Source organism: Cavia porcellus, unplaced genomic scaffold (assembly GCF_034190915.1).
Source record: "Cavia porcellus strain 051 isolate PalLab524CR breed Dunkin Hartley unplaced genomic scaffold, mCavPor4.1 scaffold_18, whole genome shotgun sequence".
Classification (NCBI taxonomy): Eukaryota; Metazoa; Chordata; class Mammalia; order Rodentia; family Caviidae; genus Cavia; species Cavia porcellus.
In genome coordinates, this window is record NW_026947501.1 from 22740834 (window position 1) to 22765586 (window position 24753).

Consider the following 24753-nt stretch of genomic DNA (forward strand, 5'->3'; position numbering starts at 1 on the left):
ATTATCACACGTAGAATGCTTTTAGGATTTACTATGGACTGAATATTTGCGTGTTCTCTCTCCCCCCACAACTCATAGGTTGAAGCCTAAATTTTCAGTGTGATAGCACTTGCAGGTAGGGTCTTTGGGAGGTAATTAAGTGAGGAGGATGGAGCCCTTATAAATGGGATTAGTGCCCTTGAAATAAGGCATATGAGATAATCTGTCTTTGTTCTCTGCCATGTGAGAATACAGCAAGAAAGCAATTGTCTATGAACTAACAAGAGGGTCCTCACCAGGAATACCCAGCCACTTACCTGCTAGGCACTGATTTTTGTTGACTTCGTAGCCTGTGTGGCTGTGAGAAATAAATGTTTAAGCCCCTTGATAGTACTGCATTACAGCAGGCTGAGCTAAGACCAATCCTTTCTGGGCACTGTATTTTTCACAGAGTTTGATAAGTTGCAAGCCCGGGTATGTTTTTATTTCACAATGAATGTGGAAGAGAACTCGTCTCATTTCTGAGGATACTCTTTGGTTGCCTTCAAAGAATCTATTTTAAATAATTTTCATAGTATTACAATCATTTGGCATAGAACTGTCAGAGCACTTTCTTTCTCTGGTACTGGGGACTGAACCCAGAGCCTCATGCATGCTAGGCAAGTGTTCTTCCATGGAATTATATCCCTAATACCAAAATATGATAAAGATAATACAAAGAAAGAAAAATACAGACAAAAAAATCCCAAACTTATATGTAACATTTGCTTATAATTTCCATTTGCTGGAAATAGTAAATCAATCCAAGTGATATATCCTGAGGATAGTACATCAGGACCAAGAGGAGTTTATCCTTGGAGTTAAGGATTATTCAGTATTTGAAAATTGCGCATATTAATGGAATAAAGGAGAAAAATCATGTGTCGCATGTTTCAGTCAATAATAAAAGGCCACATGTATTGCCCAGTGACATCACAGCCATTGTAGCTTTTGTTAAGTGTACTTTGTGGTGTTTGTACAACGATGAAACTATCTGATGACAGATTTCTCAGAATAGGTCTCTGTCATTACGCGAGCCCACCCCCTCTCTTCCAAGCGCTCACAGGGCAGGAAGGACCTTTTCCCTTCTTTCTGGAGCCACACTGATAAGTTACCGCTGTAACTTCCCGAGACAAGGGTTTTCTGACCGGCTTCTGGTTTTAACAGGATGCATCTTCTTTAGCACTAGCTGTAAAAGAATGCTGATGGAGCAGGGGAGATGAACTCAAATTATTTAGAAAAGACTTGAGTCAAATATTTGTTCTAATTGGGCCTGTAAAGTGAGAATTTCTAAATTATTTTGAATAACTAAAGCAAGAGATTTTCTAATATGATTTAGACTTTCTTATCAAGACAAAGGTGTTCTTATCATAACTCATGCTTATCAGGGATCTGCTAAAAGGCTGGAAAGCCTTACATTGTTAGACATTTGACTCTAAACCCTTAACTTGTAGATCCTTGGCTCTCTACGTACAGCCTAAGCTCTCACACAACTGTTTATGCCTAGAAGCAGGTGATTATCCTTCCCAATGATTGCACAGCTTTTGGCTTAAGAATTATCTATATATTTGTATTGTATTTGTAACAGGCCGATTACAAGGAAAATAATTAAAAATAGAAAAAGCTTTCTGACCTAAGCCAGCAGCTCTAATTTTTTTTTTTCCTGAGACAGGGTCTTACTATATGGTTTTGGCTGGTTTGAAACTCGCTACGTAGCCCAAACTGGCCTCAAACTCACAGCGATCCTCTTGCCTCAGTCTCCCGAGTGCTGGGATTACACATATATGCCGCTACTGGGTCAGCAGCTCTAATGTTAGGTCAAATTTTCATCCTGGTGGTGATTCTTCAGTAGCGTTTAATACTATGCTAGCATATTTTAAAGTCGCCAATACTTTAAGCTTAAGTATAAAGTATTGTATTATAGACACCATTTTACAGACAACAAGAAAGCTTAATATGTCCTGGTATATCCAATTACCTGTAATTAAAGAGCTAAGGCCCTTAAATTTATGTAGTTTATCAAGTCACCAGTGTGGGTGCCTGAGGAAGCTGAGAAAGTCTGAATTTGAAGTATCAGCAGAGTATGGGGACACGGTCTACCCCTGTGATGAACTGTGGGGTCCCAGACACACTTGACCTCAGTGGGTCTGCTTTCTCTATACAAACTACAAGTGGTCTGTATTACCTGGTTTCTAAGGGCACTTTTGGTTCTAACACAGTATATAAAGACTACAGACTTACCTGTCAGGATGCAACAGTATTTTTGGAAGTCAGATTTAGAAGATTTATGTAATTTTAAAAAAAGCAAAAGATGAAATAGTAAGGGTCAGAAATTTGAGAAATTTTTAAAGCAACAGTAAATCACTACATTTTAATTCACCTCATTTTCAGGTTACCTTCCACATATAAGCATATCACTGTTGCAATTACTTTAAAAGTTGGAAAATTATAATTATGTTGGCCAATACATTATTGTTAACTTGGGGAGGATGGAACTTGAGGTTTTATGTGCGCTGTGCTCTACCACTGAGCTACATTTCTGCCCTCATTGTCATAAGCTTAATGGGGTCATCACGACAATTAGAGATTTTAGATGTGATTATAAGGGTGCTTTAAAAATAATTTTACATTTGTATTTATCTCAATAGGAGTGAAAGTTTTTGGTTACAAGAAACAAATCTATGTTGTTACTCACACAAATGGCCACACTGCTATTCTTCACAAAGCATGATACAAATTATTTTACCATGTTGCCAGCAATAAAGAAGGCCTTGTTACAGTTATTGCATCATGTTTAAAAATAGGTTTTCTGGGGCTGGGGATTTAGCTCAGCGGCATAAGCTCCTGCCTTACAAGCGCGTGGTTGTGAGTTCAATCCCTGGTACCGGTAAAAGATAAATAAATAAATAAATTAAATAAAAATAGATTTTCTACTTTGCTTTTCATAATTTTCAAGAATGTTAATTTTGTTTCTGGTTTGGGAAGTATTCTTCATATTTTATTTATTTATTTTTTTGTCTTTTTCCTTTTTATCGGTACTAGGGATCGAACTCACGACTGCCTGCTTGCAAGGCAGGCGTTTATGCTGCTGAGCTAAATCCCCAGCCCCCTATATTTTGTTAATATTTCTATTGAAGATTTTTTAAAGAATCACAGATTCTTAAGGTAAAATATTATTTTTCTCACTTGTTTTATTTTTATCTTTCCATTATAGAGAAACGATTACATTTACATTTATCTTTACTTTATAATTCTATTTAAAATTGAGAACATTAGTTTCCATAGTTGACAGCCTAGTCTGATTTTTTTGTGATTTTAAGTCTTAATATGATTTAACTTTTTCCCCTCATTCAATCTTGATTTATATATTTACCCTGTTCATTTTAAAAAGGATTTAAAATAGTGTTTAGCATTTTACATAAAATAAAAATATATGAATAAAAATAATGACATGGACAGTAATATAGACATTAAACATAATGCTTTGCTTGAATTTAGATTTGGCTTTGGGCTGGTTGTCCATGTCAAAAAAACCTGTTGCTTGGTGTGGTAGAACATATTTGTAACCCCAGCACTCTGGGAGGCTGAAGCAGGAAGATCACAAGTTTCAGCCTGGCCTAATCAATTCAGTGATTTAGCCACACTATGTCTCAAAATAAAAAAAAATAAAAAGGGCTGAGGATGTAGCTCAGTGAGAAGGCCCTGGGTTCAATCTCTAGTACTGGAAGACAAACAAACAAAAAATAGCATATTGTTTTTCTTCACAAAATATAAAGGGCAATACTATAATGGCTGATAACCAAGGAAGAGGCTCGCCCCACGCTGCTGCTTTGGACATCCTGAAGTCACTCAACGGAGCCTTGGGAGTTCAGGAAACAGCTTTAAAAATACTGACTTAAATCATTCTCATCACTAGAAAGGAGAGAAATATTGGTTTCTCAAAAGTTAGAAAATAAAAGGGCTTTCTAGATCAGAATTCTAAAGCCAAACAAAAATCCATATATGGAAAATTAAAAACAGCTGTGAGCTGTTCCCACACACAGTTAAGTTTTAAACTTTCACAGCACTTGAGAGGTTACGGACAAGATACAATTCAGTGAAAATAGTTCTAAACTTATTTAAGGATACAGCTTTAAATTCTTTTTGAAATGGTCTATAGGGGCCTGGGGATTTAGCTCAGCGGCGTAAGTGCCTGCTTTGCAAGCCCATGGTTGTGGGTTCGATCCCTGGTACTGATAAAAAAAAAAAAAGATCTATCAATATTCATGTGCTTCTCACAGACCTTGTTACATTGACACATTACCTGTCTGACATGCAAAAATATTGTTTATATTCCTTGAAGTCTGAGAAGACATTTTTGATTTTTTAAATTGTTTTTTGAGAAAAGGTCTCACTATGTAGTCCAGATTGGCTTGAGCTCAGGGCAGTCCTCCTGCCTCGGCCTCCTGAAATGTTGGGATCATAGATAATGCAACACTATGCCTGATAACATTTTTGAAATAAGTATTTTCCTTAGAGAAATATAATAGAAACAGTAAAATTCCTAAAAGGCAAAAATCGTGGACTAAATTGAATGTTAATGATATTTTCTTCAACTATCTTTATTTTTGGTTTTCCCCTTTGTGGGGAAATACTGGCAAACTTTGTGCTAAGTGACAAAAAGAACAAACAAACAAACAAAAAACTGGGCAGATACCAGGTGCTGCACATGCCAGGAAGACAGAGTTTTGTGTCCACGTAGACAGAGAATATAAAATACAGATTGGACACCCCTAGTCCAAAAATTGGAAATTTTGCAAAATCTGAAAATTTTTGAGCACCAACGTAATACTTTAAAAAGTTTGGGTTTGAAAATTTAACATTTCATATTTTCATATTAGAGACTCTCAACAGGTATAGTATAGAGAAACATTTCAAAATCTGCAGAACTTTGAAGTCTGAAGCACTGCTAGTCCTAAATATTTTGGATAAAGAACATTCAACCTGTACCAAAAAGAACGGATAGTAAGTATAGTCAACATTATCCACAATGTTTAGTTTCTACCACCAAATGACCAGATATATAATGACATAGGAAAGTGCAGTCCACACCCGGAAAAAAGTCAATCTGTAGCATCTTACTGTTAACGGATGTTGGATTTATCAAAGATTTCAAACCAGCAGTTACAGATAGACTGAAAAGAATAAAGGAAAACATGGGGTTTATGAACAAACAGATAAGGGTTTATGTGCAACCGAAACTAAAAAAAATGAAAAAAATTTAGAGCTAAAAAAATGGTAGAAATATAAGTACAGAAGTACAGAAGAATCAGTAAGCTTAAGAATACATAAAAGGGAAAGAAAAGATCCGAGTACCCATTTTGAAAAACCTGAAGAAATTCAATAGAGCCTTAAAGACTGGAGGGATGATACCTAGCTTCCTGACAAAGGTTTGTTTTGGGTCCCAAAGTAGACCAAAGATGACAGCAAATTTTACAATCAACTGAATTGAAATACTTCAAAGTTATGTAAGTTCAAGAAATAGTCAACATAAAGAAAACTGAATTTGTATTTAAAAACCTTGAAATAAAGTAAAATGTATGCATTTATTAACAAAAAAGTATTTCACAAAATAATAGTTAAAAATACTCTACATTTGGTGAAAAGTTTTTCTAAATTAAAGAAATTCAGCTGTGTGTGGTAGCATACTGTGAGAAGCTGAGGCAGGAGGATTGCTGTGAGTTCGAGGCCAGCCTGGGCTACATAGTGAGTTCAAGGCCAGCCTGAATTGCATAGCAAAACCCCATCTTAGAAAACCAAAAATTTAAAAAAAGAAAGAAAAGATTACTTCAATGTCTTCAAGGAAGGAAAGATACAAAGAAAAAATATACTTAAGGCATTTCACAGTCAAATTAGTGAAAACCAGAAAGAACCCTAGAGTAAAGAAAGGGATGATTTTACTGTGTATGTGTTATACCTCAATTAAAAATTTTAACACAGGGGCCAAGGACACAGCTGAGCAGCATAGTGATTGAGTTTAGTTCCTGAAACCCCCCCCCCCCCACCAAATTAACACAAAAAGAAAATGTCTAGAAAACAAATGAAATTTAAAAAAAATTAAGAACAAGAAGTAAAGTTACAATTTTGAGAAAGTCAATAAATCTCTAGCTAGACTGAATGGGGGTGGGGGTGGGGGGGGAAGACATTTTAAGTAGCAAAAATGAAAGAGTTAGCCAGGTGTGGTGGCACATGCCTGTAATCCCAGCACTCAGGAGGCTGAGGCAGGAGGATCATTGCAAGTTCGAGACCAGCCTGGCGTACAAAGTGAGCTCAAGACCTGTCTGAACAGGATTCTGAGACCCTGTTTCAAAAAAAAAAAAAAAAAAAAAAAAAAAAAGGATAAAAGATTGGCTGGGAGGGTGATGCCTGTCCAAACACTCAGGAGACTGAGGCAGGAGGATCACTATCAGTTCCAGGCCAGCCTGGGCTACGTAGTGAGTTCAACGCCTGAACTATGCAGTGAGACACTGTCTTACAAAGGAAAGAAAGAAAGAAAGAAAGAAAGAAAGAAAGAAAGAAAGAAAGAAAGAAAGAAAGAAAAGAAAGAAAGGAAAGAAAGAAAGGAAAGAAAGCAAAAGTGGACTTTGTTAAAGACTGTAAGACATTAAAACATTACAGGATGATTATTACAAACAACTTTATGCCAATAAATCTGACAATTTAGTTGAAATGAATTACTTTAAAACCAATCTATAAAAGTTCAAGAAATAAAATGTAAGCATGGTTGTGGTGGTGTACGCTTGTAATTCCAGAACTTGGGAGGCTGAGGTAGGAGGATCACTGAGTTCAAGGCCAGCTTGACCTACATATAAAGAATTATGTCAAAAGAAGAAGGAAGAGGAAGGGGAGAAAGAGGAAGAGGAAGAGGGGGAGAAGAAGAAATAAAATGTGGATACTCTAATATTAAAATTGAATTTGTTATGAGAGGCCTTCAAATAAAGTACAATGTATGCCTTCAGTGGTGGGTTCTGTTTAGCATAAGGAATAAGATCATTTCTACACAAAATGTTCTAGAAAATATTAACACTTTCCAAAACATTTTATGCAGCCAGCATCAACTTGATAACAGAAACTAGATAATATAAGAAAAATAAAGATTAATTTCTTACAGGGATATGGATGTAAAAATTTCAACAAATATTAATGAATCAAATCCAGCCACACATACAGAGAAACATACCATGACTAAGTAATTATTACACTGCAAATTCAGTTGTGTTAACACTGGAAAAAATCAATGTAATCTGCTATAAAAGAAAAAAGAAAACAGTGATAATCTCACAAGAGATCAAAAAAAGCTTAAAATATGTTGAAACATCATAATAATTCTCAGTAAACCAGAAGGTATCTTCCTTAACTTTCTAAAAGGATTGATAATGTAAATTGTACAGAAATGCAAATTGTAAAGAAAGAAGAAAAATTCTTTTTCTTTACAGGTGAGACTAATAGTATATGTAGAAAATCCTAGGCATTTTACCAAAAAAGATATTAGGATTAATATCTTAATGAAGTTAGTGAGATCTCGGGATTCAAGATCAACACACAAAAACTAATTTTCTTCATACACTGTATCATCAGTAAAAACAATTCCACTTATAGTAGTATTAAAAATATAAAATGATAAATTTAACAAAGTATGAGTATTGTAACAATGCAGAGAAAAAGATCTAAATAGAGATAATTTGTGGATTAGAAGCCTCAACATTAAGATGTCAAATTGTCTCCAAGTTGACTGAAGAATCTCTCCCTCTCTCTCTCTCTCCCTCTTTTTTGGTGATATTTTTGTTGTGTTGCCTAGGTCGGTTTCCAACATCTGGGCTCAAGTGATCTTCCTGCCTCAGTTTCCCAAGCAGCTAGGACCATGTACACATCACTATGTCTTACTGACCTATGGCTCTAATGCAAACTTACACCAAGTTTCGTAGAAATTTACAAATTTATTCTAGAATCAATACAAAAACACAAAGAACAGCCAACAATCCCCCCCCAACAATTTTTTTTAAATACAAAACTGTAGTCCTTATGTAAAGACTATAACAGAGATCATAAAACAAAATTCTCTTGGCCCTTCTAGGTCTTTTGCATTTCCAAATTTAAAAGACTGGCACATAATGAGTATGCAAAGCAACTAAAATTCTCATACTCTGCTGGTGAAAGAAAAGAAGACATTGTACAACAGCCTGGACATTTCTTATATAAATATACATTTACCTTGTGACTTAGCAATTCTCTTTTAAAGTATTTACTCAAGAGAAATGAAAATTTATGTTCACATTCAGACTCAACTGAAATGTTCAATGATGCTTTATTCCTAATATCAAAAGCCCATGAGAACCCAGATGCCCGTTTATTGTACATATGTGTAATATGTGTTACCCAATGGTAAAAGGAGCCAATTATAGATAAATGGAACAACATAAATGAACCTCTAGGACATTATATTAAATGAAAGAATTTAGCCGACATCATCATTTTATTTACATACCAATTTTTAGTAGTTAAAAGGAGCAGAAGGGACTTTCCAGGGTGCTGGAAATGTTCTCTGTCGAGAGTGATCAATAGCTGTATTTACATCTGAAGGTGGTGCAGCTATGTATGTAAACCAAACCTCGAAGTTCATTTAAAAACCTTCAACACATTTGTATAGGCATTAGGAGAAATCAAAAAGAGAAAGGTCTTCTTTATTAGTTTGTTTTGTTTCTACAGCAGAGTACCTGATGGTGGGTACTTTATAAAGAAAAGAGATAGTTTTGGAGGTTGTAAGTTCAGATTCTTTGTTTGGAATCCCTCTGGTGGAAAGGGTAGTGGTTTAGGCAGAAGGGACCAAGCACTTGGAGTGGCTTTGCTTTCTGACAAACTACTCTGGAAGAACTCTGTGATATCACTTCAGTCCCTCTCAAGGCACCGCCCTGTGATCTAATTATCTAGCACCAGGCCCCATGTTTTGAGGTCGTTTCCATGACCAAGATTCTAGCATGTGAACCTCTGAGGGAAACACGCCATACACATACCATAACATCCTAGAACAGCTAACCCCTACTATCCCGGCTCATCTTCTCTGAGAGAATCTCTGCTCCAGCCCTGTTGGACTTCTCACCTCCTTTATAACAAATGCTGGCCAGGGATTTAGCTCAGTGGCAAGCGTGAGGTCCTGAGTTCGACTCCTAGTTACCCTCCCTCCCCAAAAGGAAGAGATGCCATCCCCCAGCTCTTGACTTTTGCAGCTCCTCTTTCCCCGAGTGCCTCTGTTCTCCTGTTACTTATCCTTTATTTCTTCCTTAAGAAAGCCATTTGCCATCTCTTGAACTAAGATAAGACCCCGGGCACATGCTCCAAGGGCACTACTACGTTTCCACTGCACTTTTTATAATAGCAATTACTACCTCTTTATTGATAATCATGTATAAAGAACATTTCCATCTCCTACATGACAAAGCTTGTGAAGCAAGGGTCATTTACTTTATTTACCATTCTTTTGCCAGAGTCCAATGAATAAGAAAACAGAAAATACTTGCTGATAAAGTGAGCAAATTAAAAACTAATCTAAAAACACTAAACATAAGGAAAAACTAACATAAAAACCACCCAATAGAAAGTAGCACATTGAATTTAGTAGTATACTAAAAATAATACATTATGTATAGAGTTTATTTTAGGAATTAAAGAGTAGTTTAGTATTTGAAAGTGTATCATTGCATAATACATCTCATTAATGTATCAAAGGAGATAAATTACCTCCCTCCAAGGAAAAAGCACTATATGAAATTCAACAAACCTCCCAATATAAAAAAAAGCCTGTTAATAAACAAGAAAAATATTACTTTAACAAAATAGCATCTGAAACTAACACTGTACCTAACAGAGTAACTTTGGAAACCAGGAAAGTCCTTACCATTACTAATAGTCAACATTAATATTTATAATCTCATAGATTATAAATATAATAGATAATCTATAATCTAATAGATTATAATCAATAATCTAATAGAAATATTAGATGAAGCACTGAGTCTACAAAATAATCAGAAAATTACACAGTTATATGCAGGTTATGATCATCTAAACATTCAAGATAATTAACTGAAAAATTTTAGTAAGTAAATTCAGTAAGGTGGTCAGCTAGAAATATATGAATATATATCATTTAAATGTATTTAAAATAATTCAAAACTGGCATAACAATTGGCATAAGAATCAATGAACTTAATTAGATAACAGATAACTATATTTAATTTTTTCCATATAAGAAATTACTGTGAAAATGAACACTGAAGAATAGATTACTTGAAAAACTACTTTAGAACATTATAAACAAATACAGTCTAATAGAAAACTATAAAATAAAAAAAATTTAAATCTACTTCATCTAAAATCTAACAAATTCATGTTCAGATGAGAACACACAAGTACAGCTGTGTATATGATGTGTTAGGGAACTTTCTAAGCTGGATGGATCCTAAGTGCCAAAAACACAACAAAGTGCTGTGTTGGACTGCACAAAAACTTAAAAATTGATATTGTAAACAAAGTTAAAATGCGAATGACAAAGGATGAGTATACTCAACATGCAATAAAATAGATGACTATTTATTTATTTATGTCGTTACCGGGGACTGAACTCATGACCTCGTGCACTGAGCTAAATCCCCTAGATGACTATTTTTAATTAATTAGTTAATTAGTTTTTTGGTGTTTTTGAGACAGGGTCTCACTATACAGTTCAGGTTGGCCTTGGGCTCACTTTGTAGCCTGGCTGGCCTCGAACTTGCAATGATCCTCCTGCTTCAGTCTCCCAAGTGTGGGATTACAGGAGTGTGCTGCCACACCTGGCTTTTAATTTAATTTTTAAAATCCGTTAAGACACGGCATAAAAGCAAAGGACATTAATCCACAAAGGAAACACAAATAGTAAGTGAAAATATGAATATTTCAAATTAACAGCCACTAAAGATATAAAAATTAAAATATTCTGCCCGAGAGATTAAAGCTATTATAAAGCATTTTCTTACACCAAATGTATAGGGATATGGATACTTAAATACAGATGATATGAGCATAAATTGCCTAGCTTTCTTAGATGGCAACACTTATAAAGTGCTTTACCATACACATTTCTTAAGGAAATTTATGCCAATTTTGCTGAAGTGAGTGAATTTAACGTAGTTTTTTTTTTTTTTTTTTTTTATAATATTGAGAATAATCAGGAACAGGTGACTGAGGGTAGTTTGGTACGTTCATATAGTATGGTACTCACATAGATTTCAAAATATACTATATTTACAAACTGGAGTACATTTGATGTCGATACATGTACAGAAGTAGAAAAAAGTATAAGTAGAAAAGACAGCACAAATAACTCTCTAAGACCAAAATGATAACATGATAACAGTTACCTCCTGGAAGAATTGTATATTTCTCCCATTTTGTATTTTTCCACCTTATTTAACAACCTCTGATGGAAAATGCAATTCTTTACAAAAATAGTTCAAATAGAGGATGCAAGGATGTGATACTAGATTCTTTTCATATGCTACTGTTGCGGTTGTTTTAAGTATAGTGAGTACCGTGAAAACCTAAGATTTTCTTTTTGTTTTTTTAATACCAGGAATTGAACTCAGGACCTTGCACTTGCCAGCAGGTACTGCACAAGGTTTTGGTTTTTTAAATGTTTAAAATTTTTATTAGTACATATTTGCGGTCTATAATGATTATGGGCATTGTGGGGAGCTGGCATATGCACATAACACATCTTAATTCTTTTTACTTTTTCGTCTTTCTTCCCTCTACATCTTGGAAATCTTACAATTTTCAGGGACTGGAAAGATTAGGCTATAGATTGCAAAGTTTATTCCACACACCATCTTCTTCAGGACTAATTCTCTGGTAATCCGGTGTCTTTGGCTCCATTTTTTAACTTTCCTAAAATCATTGGAGGTGGAACCTAAGACTGGCAATCTAAATAAATTCTTCTGCTTGTGGTATTTGTGAACATCCATGAACTTCCCTACAAACCTGGAGGGCAGACCAAATTCAAATGGTTTTGTTGGTGTGTTTGCTTTGGCGCTGAGGAGAAGTGGGTCTTGCTAGGCAAGCACTCTACCAGTGAGGTCTTTTCATTTTTGAGACAGGGGTCAGTAAGTTGCCCAAGCTGACCTCAACTCTGTGATCCTCCTGTCTCAGCCACCAGAGTAGGTGGAATTCAGGTGTGCATCAGCACGGTGGCTGGCTTCAAGGTTGTTCATGCAGAGAGAAAAAGCTATTCAGTTTGTTGTTGCTGCTGCTGGTGTTACTGAGATGGTCTCCTAGGTAGCATAGGCTGGCCTCAAACTCATGGGGATCCTTCTGTCTCAGCCTTCTGAGTGCTGGGATTACAGATGTGCATCACCATGCCTCACTGCTATTTAGTTTTTATAGCAGCAATGTAGGTGAATTCTACTCTTTCTGTGTTTTGGCAAGAGTACTTCTCTTGTATATGTATATACAATTAACCCTACTTAACCTTTTATCAATTTGTTTTTGCTTCATCGATATTCCTTTGCTATAAATATTGTCTCTTAACGTGCAGATTGCCCTCTGTGTGGCCCTCTGTATCAGTGGACAATCTGCATCAATGGACATCTGACTATGGATTGAACTCACGTGGTAATAAAAACTGTCTGTACTGAAATGTATAGACATTGACCTTGTCATTGTTTCCTAGCTAGTGGAGAATAACAACTATTCACACACTGTTAGGCAGAAAGCTAGTCATTCGCAGCCCTGGGGACAGGTGGCTGGGGGTAAGTGATAAGTCAAGATGACATGATTTTTCTTTCTTTCCCCTATCCTTTCTTAAATCCTTAACTATAGATAGACAAGATTCCATACAATCATGTGGTTTTAAGTTCAGGGAATATAACATCCTTTAAGTGTGCTGATAAGATCTAGGGCCCATATGAAGTCCAGATCAGGAGTGAAGGTTTAGAAAACTCAGGATCAACAGAGTAGTGAACAGGGACCTCCTGCCCTTTCAATAGGTAAACACAACCCATTTTATTTCTACCAGAACAATGACTTTGGAGGAAGGAATGTTATTCCTTCAAAGACCCTGTTAATCACATAAATGGCCAGGCTTGGTGGTCCACTCCTGTAAAGCCAGCACTTGGAAGGCTGAGGCAGGAGGACAGCTGAAGGTCACTGTGAGTTCAAGGCCAGCCTGAACCATATAGTAAGATCCTGTTTCAAAAACCAACCAAACAAAAACTCACCTAAATCTAACCTGAGGCCTCATTTAGTACAACTGCCACTTTGGTGCTCGCCTGCCCTCATGTTTGAAGGTTTATTTTCTCTGTGTCTGAAAATTTATCATTTTACAAAAATCTCTACCTGTGCTCTACACGACAGTCTATGCACACTGTCTGGGATCATTCATCAAAGGTACAAAGAATCAAGATGTATTGCAAACTTAACTCTGCTTCTGGTAATAATGTCATTTGTATTTTATTAGGTATCATACTCTAGAGATGGTTTAAAGTACACTGGAGACGAACATAGGTTATATGTAAACACCAGGCCACTTCCTATAAAGGCTTTAAATATCTGTGGAGTTTTGGCATCTGCAGGGCTCTCAGAGCCAGTCCCCTGTGGGTACCCAAGGATGGCTGTATTTCATCTCAGTAGCACTTGCCACCAAGGGGTTATTATTTTCCATGGCAGTCACTTTTCAATGTCCCTCCATGTAGAGTAGATGCAAGTAGCAATATGTTACTCAACAGACCAACTTTTTTCAAAACTGAAATACTGTGGGCTACTTGGATTAGAGACTTTGAAGGGTCAATTATTTAAATTGGTTCTGATGTAGGACATAAAAGGGAAAATGGCAATGTAGGTACCCTCTTCCAAATCATTTGTGTGGTGACTTTAAGCCTCTATTGTGTCTGTCCTACAAAAGAACATTAATTACATAGTTATTTCTCCAGCAGGAAGTAACTCCAACTGAAATCCATGATGGATGATACATCTGACTTCCACAGCAATTGATTCCAACACACCTCTCCTTACAGATGTGCTGCTTTTCCTCCCATGGTTTCCATTTGCCCTGAAACACACTCCCAAGCCCCCAGCCCAGCCTTACCGGCATGGTGATCTGGATGGGTTGTCGCTCTCCGCTTTTAGTTGGGGCCACACCTTCTGTGTCATATGTGCCCGTGTACACCACTCTGTCTCCATCAGGTTCTTTACACTTCAGCTCCAGTGGGACGAGCACACCGCCAATGGAAATGTTCCTGCAAATGGACTTTAGTTGACTATATCTGGTAGAGATTAGCTTGGGTGCCCTCTCCTAGTCTGGACCAAAGTCTCTCCTAGACTGGAAACCTACAGGGTTTTTCCTAAGGGAGACATTGTGGTATGATAGAAAGTTCTGAAAGTTCACAAGGACAGAGTTCTACAACTAACCAGTCACGTGACCACACCAACTCCTTCTCTTTGGCCTGAGCTCAGTGTTCTCATCCAGAATACCTATACGAGGTTGAGTTAGGCGTGATCAGTGTTCCCGCCCTTTAGCTGCTCAGCAAAATCATCTGTGGAGCTATTAAAATCTACCTATACCCAGCGCCATCTCAAACCCCAGAGACTAGGATTCATTGGTCTGGGATGTAGTTTCGAGCTACTAAGCTTATTTTAAATGCATCTAGGTAATTCTTATGTGCCGGTAAGGTCAAGAACCAGTGATTAGCTCTCTAATACTGGTTTTTTTTTCTCTGTTGCAACAATTAAGGATTCTATGATTTGATGGTTCTCTTTTTCAAGTCTGTCACATCGCCAGAAATTCTCGCTGGCATCATTCCTCGGTTAGGATGGTTGTTCTCAATGCAAAGGCCCTGGACCAGTGGTATCAGTCTTGCCTATCAGGACCCAAACCTTTGGCCTCATGCTAGGCACAGAAAATTAAAAACTCCAAGGAAGACCCCTGTCATCTATGTCTTAAGTCCTTCAGGTTGATTCTACATACACTAAGGTCTGAAAATCACTGGACTGGGGCATTGAGAGATCCTTTTCTTACTTACCAGTGCACATTTATGATAACGAATACATTGACCTTGGGGAGTTGCCACATAAACATAACACATCTTAATTCTCTTCACTTCCCCTTCCTCACCCCTCTTTCCATCCCTAGATTCCTGGCCCATTTGCAAAAAAGTTTTATCTCCCTACTTCCCGTTACCTATTATTTTGCTCTTTAAATTATTTTTATAATGAAATTCTTGATATAACTAAAGTGTAACTGGGAAAAAAAAAATCTTTGTCATTAAATCTGTTTAGGCTAGCTTGAAATTTAGAGAACTCCCTTGAAGGAAATGGAATATAGAACAGATGGGTCAGGGAAGAGGCTGCCAGCAAACAAGAGAAAGAAAACTCTTAGAATACATATGCATGCTGGTAACACTGGGTGATGTGAGGGTAACGGCTGCTTGGACTTGGGGTTCTACCAGGTAGATGGACCGAAGCAGCAGGAACCCTCCAAGTGTGTTTCTGGGTCCTTGCACTACAAGTTCGCCAAAGTAAAGCAAACCATGAAAGTGTCTAATAGGTTCAAAGTGCTCTCCTCCCACAGTAAATGGTAAATGCCACAAACGTTGGCTTTTCTCCTTACAGACCAGGTAGTACATTCTTCCCCCTACCCAGGCTCCTGCACTGTTCTGTTCTGACTTTCCTGCCCGAGGTTTACTGGCTGCATCACTTCCTGGTAGCTGGGAAGAGGTAATCCCTGCCACTAGTAAACCCAAAACGGCCTCTTGTGTTCAAGGATGATGTTAATCCCAGGCCACATCATCACCAGACTGAACAGACAACCCGGGTGAAAAAGAAAAACAGAGGAGACCAAAAAACCACAAAACTAGGCCTGAGCTGAGGCCAGGCCCTTTGGCTTGTGCCCGCAGCTGCAGCCTGAGGCCCCCCACTTCCAGAGGGCTGAAGGAAGAGTGGGGACATCCTTCAGGGAGCCCCCAAGCCACCCATCCCCCCACCTTTACATTTCATTCTTCAGCCTTATTTCAGCCTTCAGTCTTGTAGGTAGAAGCTGGTGGGAACGACGGGGGGCGCCAGGACAGGTCAGAGAGGGGCTGGCACTGCGGGTGGGTGAGCCCTGGGGCGACCTTGTCCCCCTACCCCACCCCAAGCATCTGCGTTTCCGAGAGCCCCTCCCCCTCCCGCTTCGAGTAGCTGATTTAAAGGGGTTCACCAAAGTCACTGCGAGGTAGAGGAAAGGGGGAGCTGAGTTACACAAGCATAAGACACAGGAGAGGACCCAGCGGGACTGCGCGCTCGGCCCCCACTCCCTGGCCCGCTGGGCGCGGTGCGAGGCTGGACCGGCCCGGAGACGCTCAGCTGGCCCGGGCCCGGCCGTGTCCCCCTGGCCACCCAGCAGCCGCGGCGCGCCCGGGACTCACTCGACCTGCAGCGTGGTGGGCTTAATCTTCACCTCCACCTTGTAGGAGGAGCCGGTGAGCAGCTTGATGGTGCGGTTCTGGCCGAAGCGCTGCCCGTCCACCTTGTAGAAGACCGGGCCGTCGTTGGGCTGGATGCGCAGCGCGATGGAGAGGCGCACGAGGCCCGGCAGGTCCCCCATGGCTGGGCGAGGGGCCGGCGCGGCGGCTCCGGGGCGCAGGGCAGCTCGGGCGCGGGGCGATCGGCCGGGCGCGGTGGGCGGAGAGGACGCGCGGGAGGGACCGGCAGGCGGCGGAGGGGAGGCGGGCGCTAGCAGCGATCGCCGCCGGCCTCGGAGGCTTCCGTGCGGCAGCCCGGGAGGCTGCAGCCCCCCGCAGCTCTCGGCAGCAGGGCGGACTCCGGAGACAGCTGCGGGGCCACCAGCTGTGCCATCGCCCTTCCGGGGCCGCGCCGGACGCGCAGCCGGGCGCGAGGGGGTTAATCCTGCCGGGCGCCGCGTCCCCCCCAAATCCGGAGGCGCAGCTTAGGCTCCTCCTCGGACAGGCGGGCCGGCGGGCGGGAGAGGGGCCGGGAGCCCCGGGCCGAGCCGCCGCTGCGCCCCGAGCGAGACCCTCCGGAGCTGGCCTTCGCCCGGGTCACCCCGAGGACGGGGGTTCTGCAGCCGGCAGTGGGCCCGGCCGGGCGGAGGAGCCGAGCGGGGAGGGGAAAACGGGAAGCGGTGCGAAACCGCTAGGGATCCACATTTCAGGAAATGGGAGCCCTTCCGGAGCTTAGGGGGTGCGCCAGGGCGAAGCCGTGATTCCCGCTCAGGGGGGCTGCGAGCTGCACCCCGGATCGCAGGGAGGGAGAAACCCACTCCTGTTCCAGGAGCTGCGCTTTTTTGCGGGTGTGTAGCTTGACACACTTCTTGAATCAAGAATGACACGGTGCAATGATTCACATATATTTACACAGATCTCGAAGGATGATGGGGCTTTAACCCTGTAAAAGGCAACTGACTCGTGCCTAAGGCAGAGCCGGTGACATGGCCAAGGAGGACAGATCAGGGACTCCTGAGCAGCCACACGCGACACCACACAGTTTAGATGTGCGTTATAAGCATGATTTGAGAGTGTTTATGGTAGAAGTTGCTTATCCGCTAGTGATTTGGGGAGGCAAAGAGACAGACGCTGAGTGTGTTGGGGCTGGGAGGGCGCCGACCAAGGTTCTGCTTCAGCACCACCCAGGTGGATAGTACCAGAGCCGGCGGGCACACCTGGGAAGAAAGGAGGCGCGGCTTCAGCTCGACCCAGGGAAGAAGAGTCTCAGTGTTTATTCTACGTTGATTTTCTTTAGAAATAATATCTCCCCTCTTCTATCTCTAATGTGTACATAACACTGATGCTTATTGCAATACCGGCTGCAAAAATAAAAATTAAGCAGAATGCATCACGAGCCTTTAAAGAAATGGTTGGGTTCTCCCGTACGCATAACCTAGAATATTATGCAATTATTAAAGCAATGAACTATATATTACAATATCAGGTACGTATGTTAGAAGTGTTATGATAATTGCGGGTGGCTGGCAAACTGTGGAAGCCTAAGTGTGGGACTATTGTCTGTTTTGTTCATTGCTGGGCCCCAGCAGGTGCACAAGAATACCTGGTGCATAGCAGGTGCTGCATAAGTATTTACTAAATGAAATTATTTCCCTTGTTTTAAACATGGCACTATATACATTCTTCTGCATTTTAAAGTATTCAGATCCTTATCATCACCTGAGATGAGGATAGAGATAACTCTAATTTCAAATAGGAATTGTAATATTTTAGAACAATGAAAAATTTAAAAATCATATAAAATTTAAGACATCTTATAAGCACTTTTAAAAGATCGAGAAGGTACACAGTAATTAATGTGGTTTGTTTTGGTGGATGAATAGCGGGAAGAGGCTGAATATCCTTTCATAGTTATTTAAAAATCTATTTGAAAATTTTACTCCTCCCCCCCAATCTTTTGTTTAGCAAACCTACAGTCTTAAGTCAGTTTTCACCTGTGTATTGAGGTGTTGGGCTTGGAGTAAGATGATTCCTGCTTAAAACGTGGCCCCTTGTTTGTGTCTTCATGAAAAACACTTAACATGCTTGTGTTTCAGTTTAAAGTGTCACTTTCTCAGTGTTCTGAGGATTAAGTGTGAAAGTGGAAATGGAGAAACAAATTGCTTTCCAGAGGGGAAGTGATAGCAGAGCTGGAGCGTAGCCATTAGGGATCATCTTCAGAACCACAAAACACAATGTCTTAAAATGGAATTAGTAAAAGTAACTAGAAATGTTTCATTGCTGATACATATGTACAAAGACTATGACTATGTAATCTAATGGGTCTATCCTTGTACCACATCTGTAACCATGAGCTGAGTCACTTGGAGTCAGCCTCTTACCTGGGGCTGTCAGAGCCCCAGCTTTGTCATTTGTAAAACAACAGTGCTACATGTGGTCCTCATGCACTCACGTGAGCTAACAGAAGACTGTCAGTCTTGTATAGATGTGTAGATACTCTGGAAATGGTAGATATTTTTATTTAAAAATACGCTTACTATGTATTTTAAGGCTCTAGTATTTCTAGTATTATTATGGGTCCATTAATTATTACTTCAATTTGATGAATTTAAGCATGTTGGTCAACAGGGCAAGTGTTATTATCACTATTTTGGAAATGGGAAAATGAGCCCAATTACAGACATGATGGGCTTGGTTATCATTCACAAGAATCTGTTGCTATGGTCTGAATGTTTATGTTTCCCTCAAAATGTAGATGTTGAGACATACTCCCCAGCGGGATTGAGAGGTGAGGGTTATAAGAGATGATCTCAGGGAAGGGGTTGATGCTCTCTAAAAAGGACCTGAGGAGGCTTGCTTGCCCCTTTGCCATGTAAAGATGTAGCAAGAAAGTGTCATCACGAAACTGGGAGTGAGCTCTCCCAGACAGTGCCTGCTGGTGTCCAGACCTTGCACTTCCTTATCTCTAGAACTGTGAGCTATGAATTGCTGTTATTTGCAAATTATCCCATCGAAGGTGTGTTTTATAGCAGCCTGAATGGATTATGCCATCAGTCTAAAACAGTTCCCATGGCCACTGTCTGTATGTTGAATTCATATTATCAGTTTCAAAAAGCACTTAGCATTATATTCTGGGACATAGAACATGGGACATAGGTGTGAGTGTGTGTGTGAAAAAGAAAGTTGTGTGTGTTGGAACTGAATTACACTCATATACAACTATGTCCTTTGTCATAATATTGCTGCATGTGGATTATACACACATGCACACACACAATCCAATCCAAGAACATTTAACTACTTTATTTTCATTGTGTCTATGTTTAGGCACAGTTTAACAACTGTAGGAGTAGCTTTTGTTTTAAAGTCAGTATCAGTGATTTTTGATGTGCCTGACTCTTTCCCTTCTCCTAGCTCATGATGTGTTTGCATCTCATCTAGTACATCTTATATTTTTATGTTATGTTTTCTCTCCTGATTTGATTTGTGAGACTTGAAAACAAAGCATCCTCTTGGACTATTCCTGAAAAGCCAAGGCCCTTCTTGAGGCCCTGAGGATTTTGTAGCCATGGTGATGAGAAACAGCCTTCCTGTTTGTCTGGGAGACTCTTGGCGGAATCTGGTTACCTCCTTACACAGACCCAGTGTGGGCAGGATTCACTTCTTGGCTTAGTGATGGTGATCCTAGTATCAGTCTTGTTTGCCCTTACTTTGGACCACTTGAGCACAGCAGTTTGCATTCCTAATAAAACTCAATGCTGTTTTTGTCATGTGTATAATCTCTGAATAGACAGGACAGCCTCACTCACTTTTTCTCCACAAATATAAATAAATATTTAATGAAAATTAGATTCCATAAAGATAATTTTCTACAGTATCTGTTCTGGACTCCTTTTGTGAGGTTGAGTTAGTGTTCTGTGGAGAAAGAATATAAACATTCTTCCACTGGATGCAAGTATGTGCTAAATGTCACGACCACTGTGCTACTCCTAATTTTATGTTTCCAAATCTAAAAGTTCCTTTAAATTCTTGATCAAGGTAAACAGTTCCGAAACACAGAGCCCTACTTAGATGCCTACTAGGTATTCTGATCTTAATATGGCAAAAAAATTTCTTTATTCTTTTACCCAAATGTCATACTCCTTCAGGGTTTCTTATATTAGTAAAATATACCACAGTTCACTCAGTTGCTCAGGTGATAAACCTTGGAGTATTCTTTATTCCTGTCTTTCTTAACCCTCCTGTGTAATCCATCAGGAAATCCTATCAGCTCTTTGCAAGAAACCCTGTTCCTAGTCGCTTTTCATCGTTTCTGCTCTTACGGCTTCAGGGCAGGCCACTGTCACCCTTCACCCAGGGCACTGCACGTGACATCCTGATGGTTTCCTAGCTTCTGCCCTTTACCACTGCAGTCCATTGTAAATGTCCCCTGGCTCACATCATACTCCATGCCCTCACCCTGTTTTATTTTTCTCCAGAGCAATTATCACCAATTGGAAATATAAAGTAAGATTTCCTACATGCATATTGTTCTGCATCAGCATATAAACATCTTTAGGGCAGAGATTCTGAACTGGACTTGTCATAGGAGACTCTGTCTTATCTGGTTGGGATTACACTAAGCAAAAACCTTCACTGCGTTGAAGACAGAAGACAACCATAAAGTATCTTTTTGCTGACTAGCCATAATCATACAGTGCTATGAGTTTTTAGAGTTGACCCAGCAAATAGGATGTCAAATACTGATTGAATGAATGAATGATTAGTTTCTGAAAGTTGTTCATAGTTCTTCCCATTTGTCTGGGTCTACCCTTTCTCCTTGAAGCTCTAACTGACCAGTCCAGCTCCTGTCCAATGTGTACCTCCTTGAAGACCTACAGCCAGCATGGGAAGTCAATATTTAGTTAATTGGAATATTGGGAATACTGAAAGTTTGGAAAATAAGGTAGCCATTGATACTCCAAATTTATGGTAAAATAGAATTAGTAAAATGTCTTATACAAAATGAATAAAAAATGTACCATATCCACAATATCTTAGCACGTATTTTCTCTTTATAGATTCTTTTCCAAAGATAAAAGTGACAAAGCTACTTTTTGAGATATGGAAAGTCACACAACTTGTGGAACCAAAAAAAGGCAAAGTTATTCTGTGTTTTCTTTTAACTTTTTTTTTTTTTAAACCGGTACCAGGGATAAAATTTCTTTTGTTTGTTTGTTTGTTTACTGGTACCAGGGATCGAACTCACGACCACACACTTACAAGACAGGTGCTTATGCCACTGAGCTAAATCCTCGCCCCTGTGTTTCAAATAATACAGTAAAGCACATGAAATAGGTGTTTATTATTGAATAGATTATTTTTTAGGGTTCTACGTTTTCCAGGAGTAGTGTAAGATATTGATCACCATTTTTATATTTGCTGTCTGCTCCACCTCACTGAATCTCCATGTTCACACTGGGAAATCTCACAACGCTGTGACTTTTCAGTTTTTATGAAGTTTCTACACATTGCTGTTTTCTTCAGTGTGTCCTTGAAAAAACTCATAGCACTGTATGAATATGGCTCTTTAGCAAAAATACTTTATGGTTGTCTTCTGTTTTCAAGGCAGTGAAGGTTTTTGTTTAGTGCAGTTCAAACCAGATAAGACAGAGTCTCCTGTGACAAGTCCAAGCCATCACTCTTTCCTTTCCATAAAAGCTCTCTTCCCATGATCCTTTCCTTTACTCTGTTAAATGCAAATGCTGAGGATCAAGGTTGCTTAATATCTCATCCTTTTCTATTTTTTCAAATCTTTCAAAAATTTTTTGTAGGTCAAGAAGCTGTTTGTTATTATAGTGATTTTAGTCAACATAGACATTTAGATGTTCAAAAACAAGAGTATAGCTTGGATTTCCACAGGACAGCTGCACAATGTCAGGCTGAGGTCCATTATGTGTTGTATCTGACCAGTGAGAGATTTAATGCTTCCCATATGATGTTGATGATTAAAAGTATTTAAATATGCAGGAACTGTGGTAGTTTTAAGACTTTTTTTACAAGTTCAATATTGCTGTTAAAATGTATTTAAGGTGAAAATCACATCAATCCACATTAGATGATTGTTTATTGATTATTATAATAAAAATAGTATACCCTTGTATTTGATTCTTGGATTTTTTTCTTTTACATAAGTGTCATGTTTCAATCAGACCATAATTGTCCATAATTTATGCCACAACCCCTACTAGCACAGCTGACTTTGTCGGGATTCTTTACAAATTGTTACAAATAAAGTCATTCAATTCTAACTGGTTTAGTAGCAGATCACCTGGATATATTATGTGACAAAGGAAGAGTTAATAAAGCAATACATGGGCGAGGGCAAGGATCAGCTGGTCTTCAGGAGTAACTAATAGTGGAACTTTTTAGATCCAGCATTTAAAAGGGAGAATAACTTCCTTCAAATGTGGGTCTTATTTTCCAAAGAAGCGACCAGTTGAAAAGCAAAGCACAATTCCCAAAGACTGGTTCTAGAAAGGCACCAGAAAAAAAGTGACAGATGGTATTTGAGCAGAGATGGTCCAGCTCCAGGGCTGACCACTGAGCTCAGTTCATGGCTACCTTCCCTTTACCCTGGTCATTTGGCTTCCTTGTATAATTGTGGCTCTGACTGATGCTATGGAGGACACAGCAAAAACCACATAGGGATGTCAGTGACATCTTGAAGTTTGTCTTATTTCTAGAGCTGTGTGATTAATTAAGAAACAAATTGAATAAGGGATGCTAGTGCACTTGGCTATGTTCTACTTCCCAACCCCAATCATGCACACCATGTCCACATGCCCAGGTGCCTGAAGTTCTCCCATACTACAACAGGATGCACGGTGTAGGTCTCAAGTAAATGTACAGAAGTTAATTATCAACATTAAGAAATACTAATACCTTTAAATTACAAAATGGAATGAAATGATTTCCTGCAAAAGATAACTGGACTGGCTCCAAGCTTCTGTCAGGATCAGGGTCTGGTTGGCTCAGCAGAGTGACCATTCTGTTCTTGCTTTTCCTGCCTTATGTTCGACAAAATGTCATTCTTGAATAACACTGATGCTGGCAGGAAGTAATAAAAAGTGGAATAAATTGTGCACTCTAAAGGAAAATCAGGTGGCTGATTGAAAAACAAAGCACAATTCTCAAAGATCAAACTGTCTCATAGTGTAATATACTATTTGAAAAAAGATACAAGTGAAAATCAGGAGGATGTGAGGAGTTCCACAAGTACGTTAAGAAGTAGCAAACTTTTTTTTGTTCTTGAAGAGAAAACACACTATTATTAAATTACTAGATTTGGAAAATCTGACCGGTACTTTATGGAAAATAATGTGCAAAGAATTTCCTCTTCTCCCTTTACAAGTTCCGTATGTGACACACACACATTCTAAAGCTGGAGTTAAACTTTGGTTTCAGGGAGTGCCTGGCAGTGTTCAGAGACTGGTCACCTGGATAAGGGACTGGGTTGCAATTCAAAGCAGAAGGGTTTTGAGAGTTGCAAATGCAATGGACTAGTACTAACAGATATGATCTAATATGCATTGTGTTACTTATCTATGGCTGCATAAAAATGACTGCAACTGTGTCAAATGAAAGCAATAAACATTACAGTATAGTTTCTGGGTGTTCAGGAAGCTGAGGAATTTAGCTGCGTGGTTTTAGCTCAAGGCCTTTCAAGAGGCTACATTCAAGTGACCGTCATCTGAAAGTGCCATCAGATCAGGTGGCTCTGTTTCCAAACTCACTCACAGTACATAGTTTTTCTCTCGGTGTTTGCTGGAGCCTTCTACACCTTGTTGTGTAGACTTCATTGTTATGGTTTGTGTCTAGATGTCCCCCCAAGCCTCATGTACTTTTAGACGCACTTTTTTTTTTCTGGTACTGGGGATTGAACTCATGACCTTGTGCTTGCTAGGCAGGCACTTATGCTGCTGAGCTAAATCCCCAGCCCTAGATGCACTTTTTATTCAGAGTTAGGGGTTGATTCATGGTTCAGTGCTGGGATTAAGGTTGCCGGGATTAAGGGTGGGTGACTGTTGGATCAGTCCATTGATTGGACTGGCACTGCCCTACTCTCAGCAGTTTGGATAAGATACCCTTTTGCTCTTGGTATCTTTTGCCACCATGAACAGTTGCTCCCGCCATGGAACCAGCAGACTATTTAGCTCTTCAAACTGAGTTAAATAAATCTTTTCCTAAC

At 39.5% G+C, this 24753-nt stretch overlaps 2 protein-coding genes across 5 annotated transcripts in view; one reads left to right on the plus strand and one right to left on the minus strand.

Annotated features, from left to right (window-relative positions):
- Ppp3r1 (protein phosphatase 3 regulatory subunit B, alpha) overlaps positions 1-17331 on the minus strand; it is a 117621-nt gene extending 100290 nt beyond the window's left edge. Inside the window, exons 1-2 of one of the 2 annotated variants that reach the window (XM_063229533.1) lie at positions 16488-17304; positions 14171-14321 (exon numbers count right to left, since the gene is read on the minus strand). In XM_063229533.1, coding sequence (XP_063085603.1) covers positions 14171-14321; positions 16488-16666 — 330 coding nt within the window. In that variant the 5' untranslated portion in view covers positions 16667-17304. Of the gene's footprint in view, positions 1-14170; positions 14322-16487 lie in introns of both variants that reach the window. The other variant, XM_003469043.5, reaches the window with a different exon arrangement.
- Plek (pleckstrin) overlaps positions 16291-24753 on the plus strand; it is a 72013-nt gene continuing 63550 nt past the window's right edge. For 2 of the 3 annotated variants that reach the window (XM_003468934.5, XM_013151600.3), the window contains exon 1: positions 16302-16541. The gene's annotated coding sequence lies outside the window, so the exon portion shown is untranslated. Of the gene's footprint in view, positions 16542-24753 lie in introns of all 3 variants that reach the window. The other variant, XM_063229532.1, reaches the window with a different exon arrangement.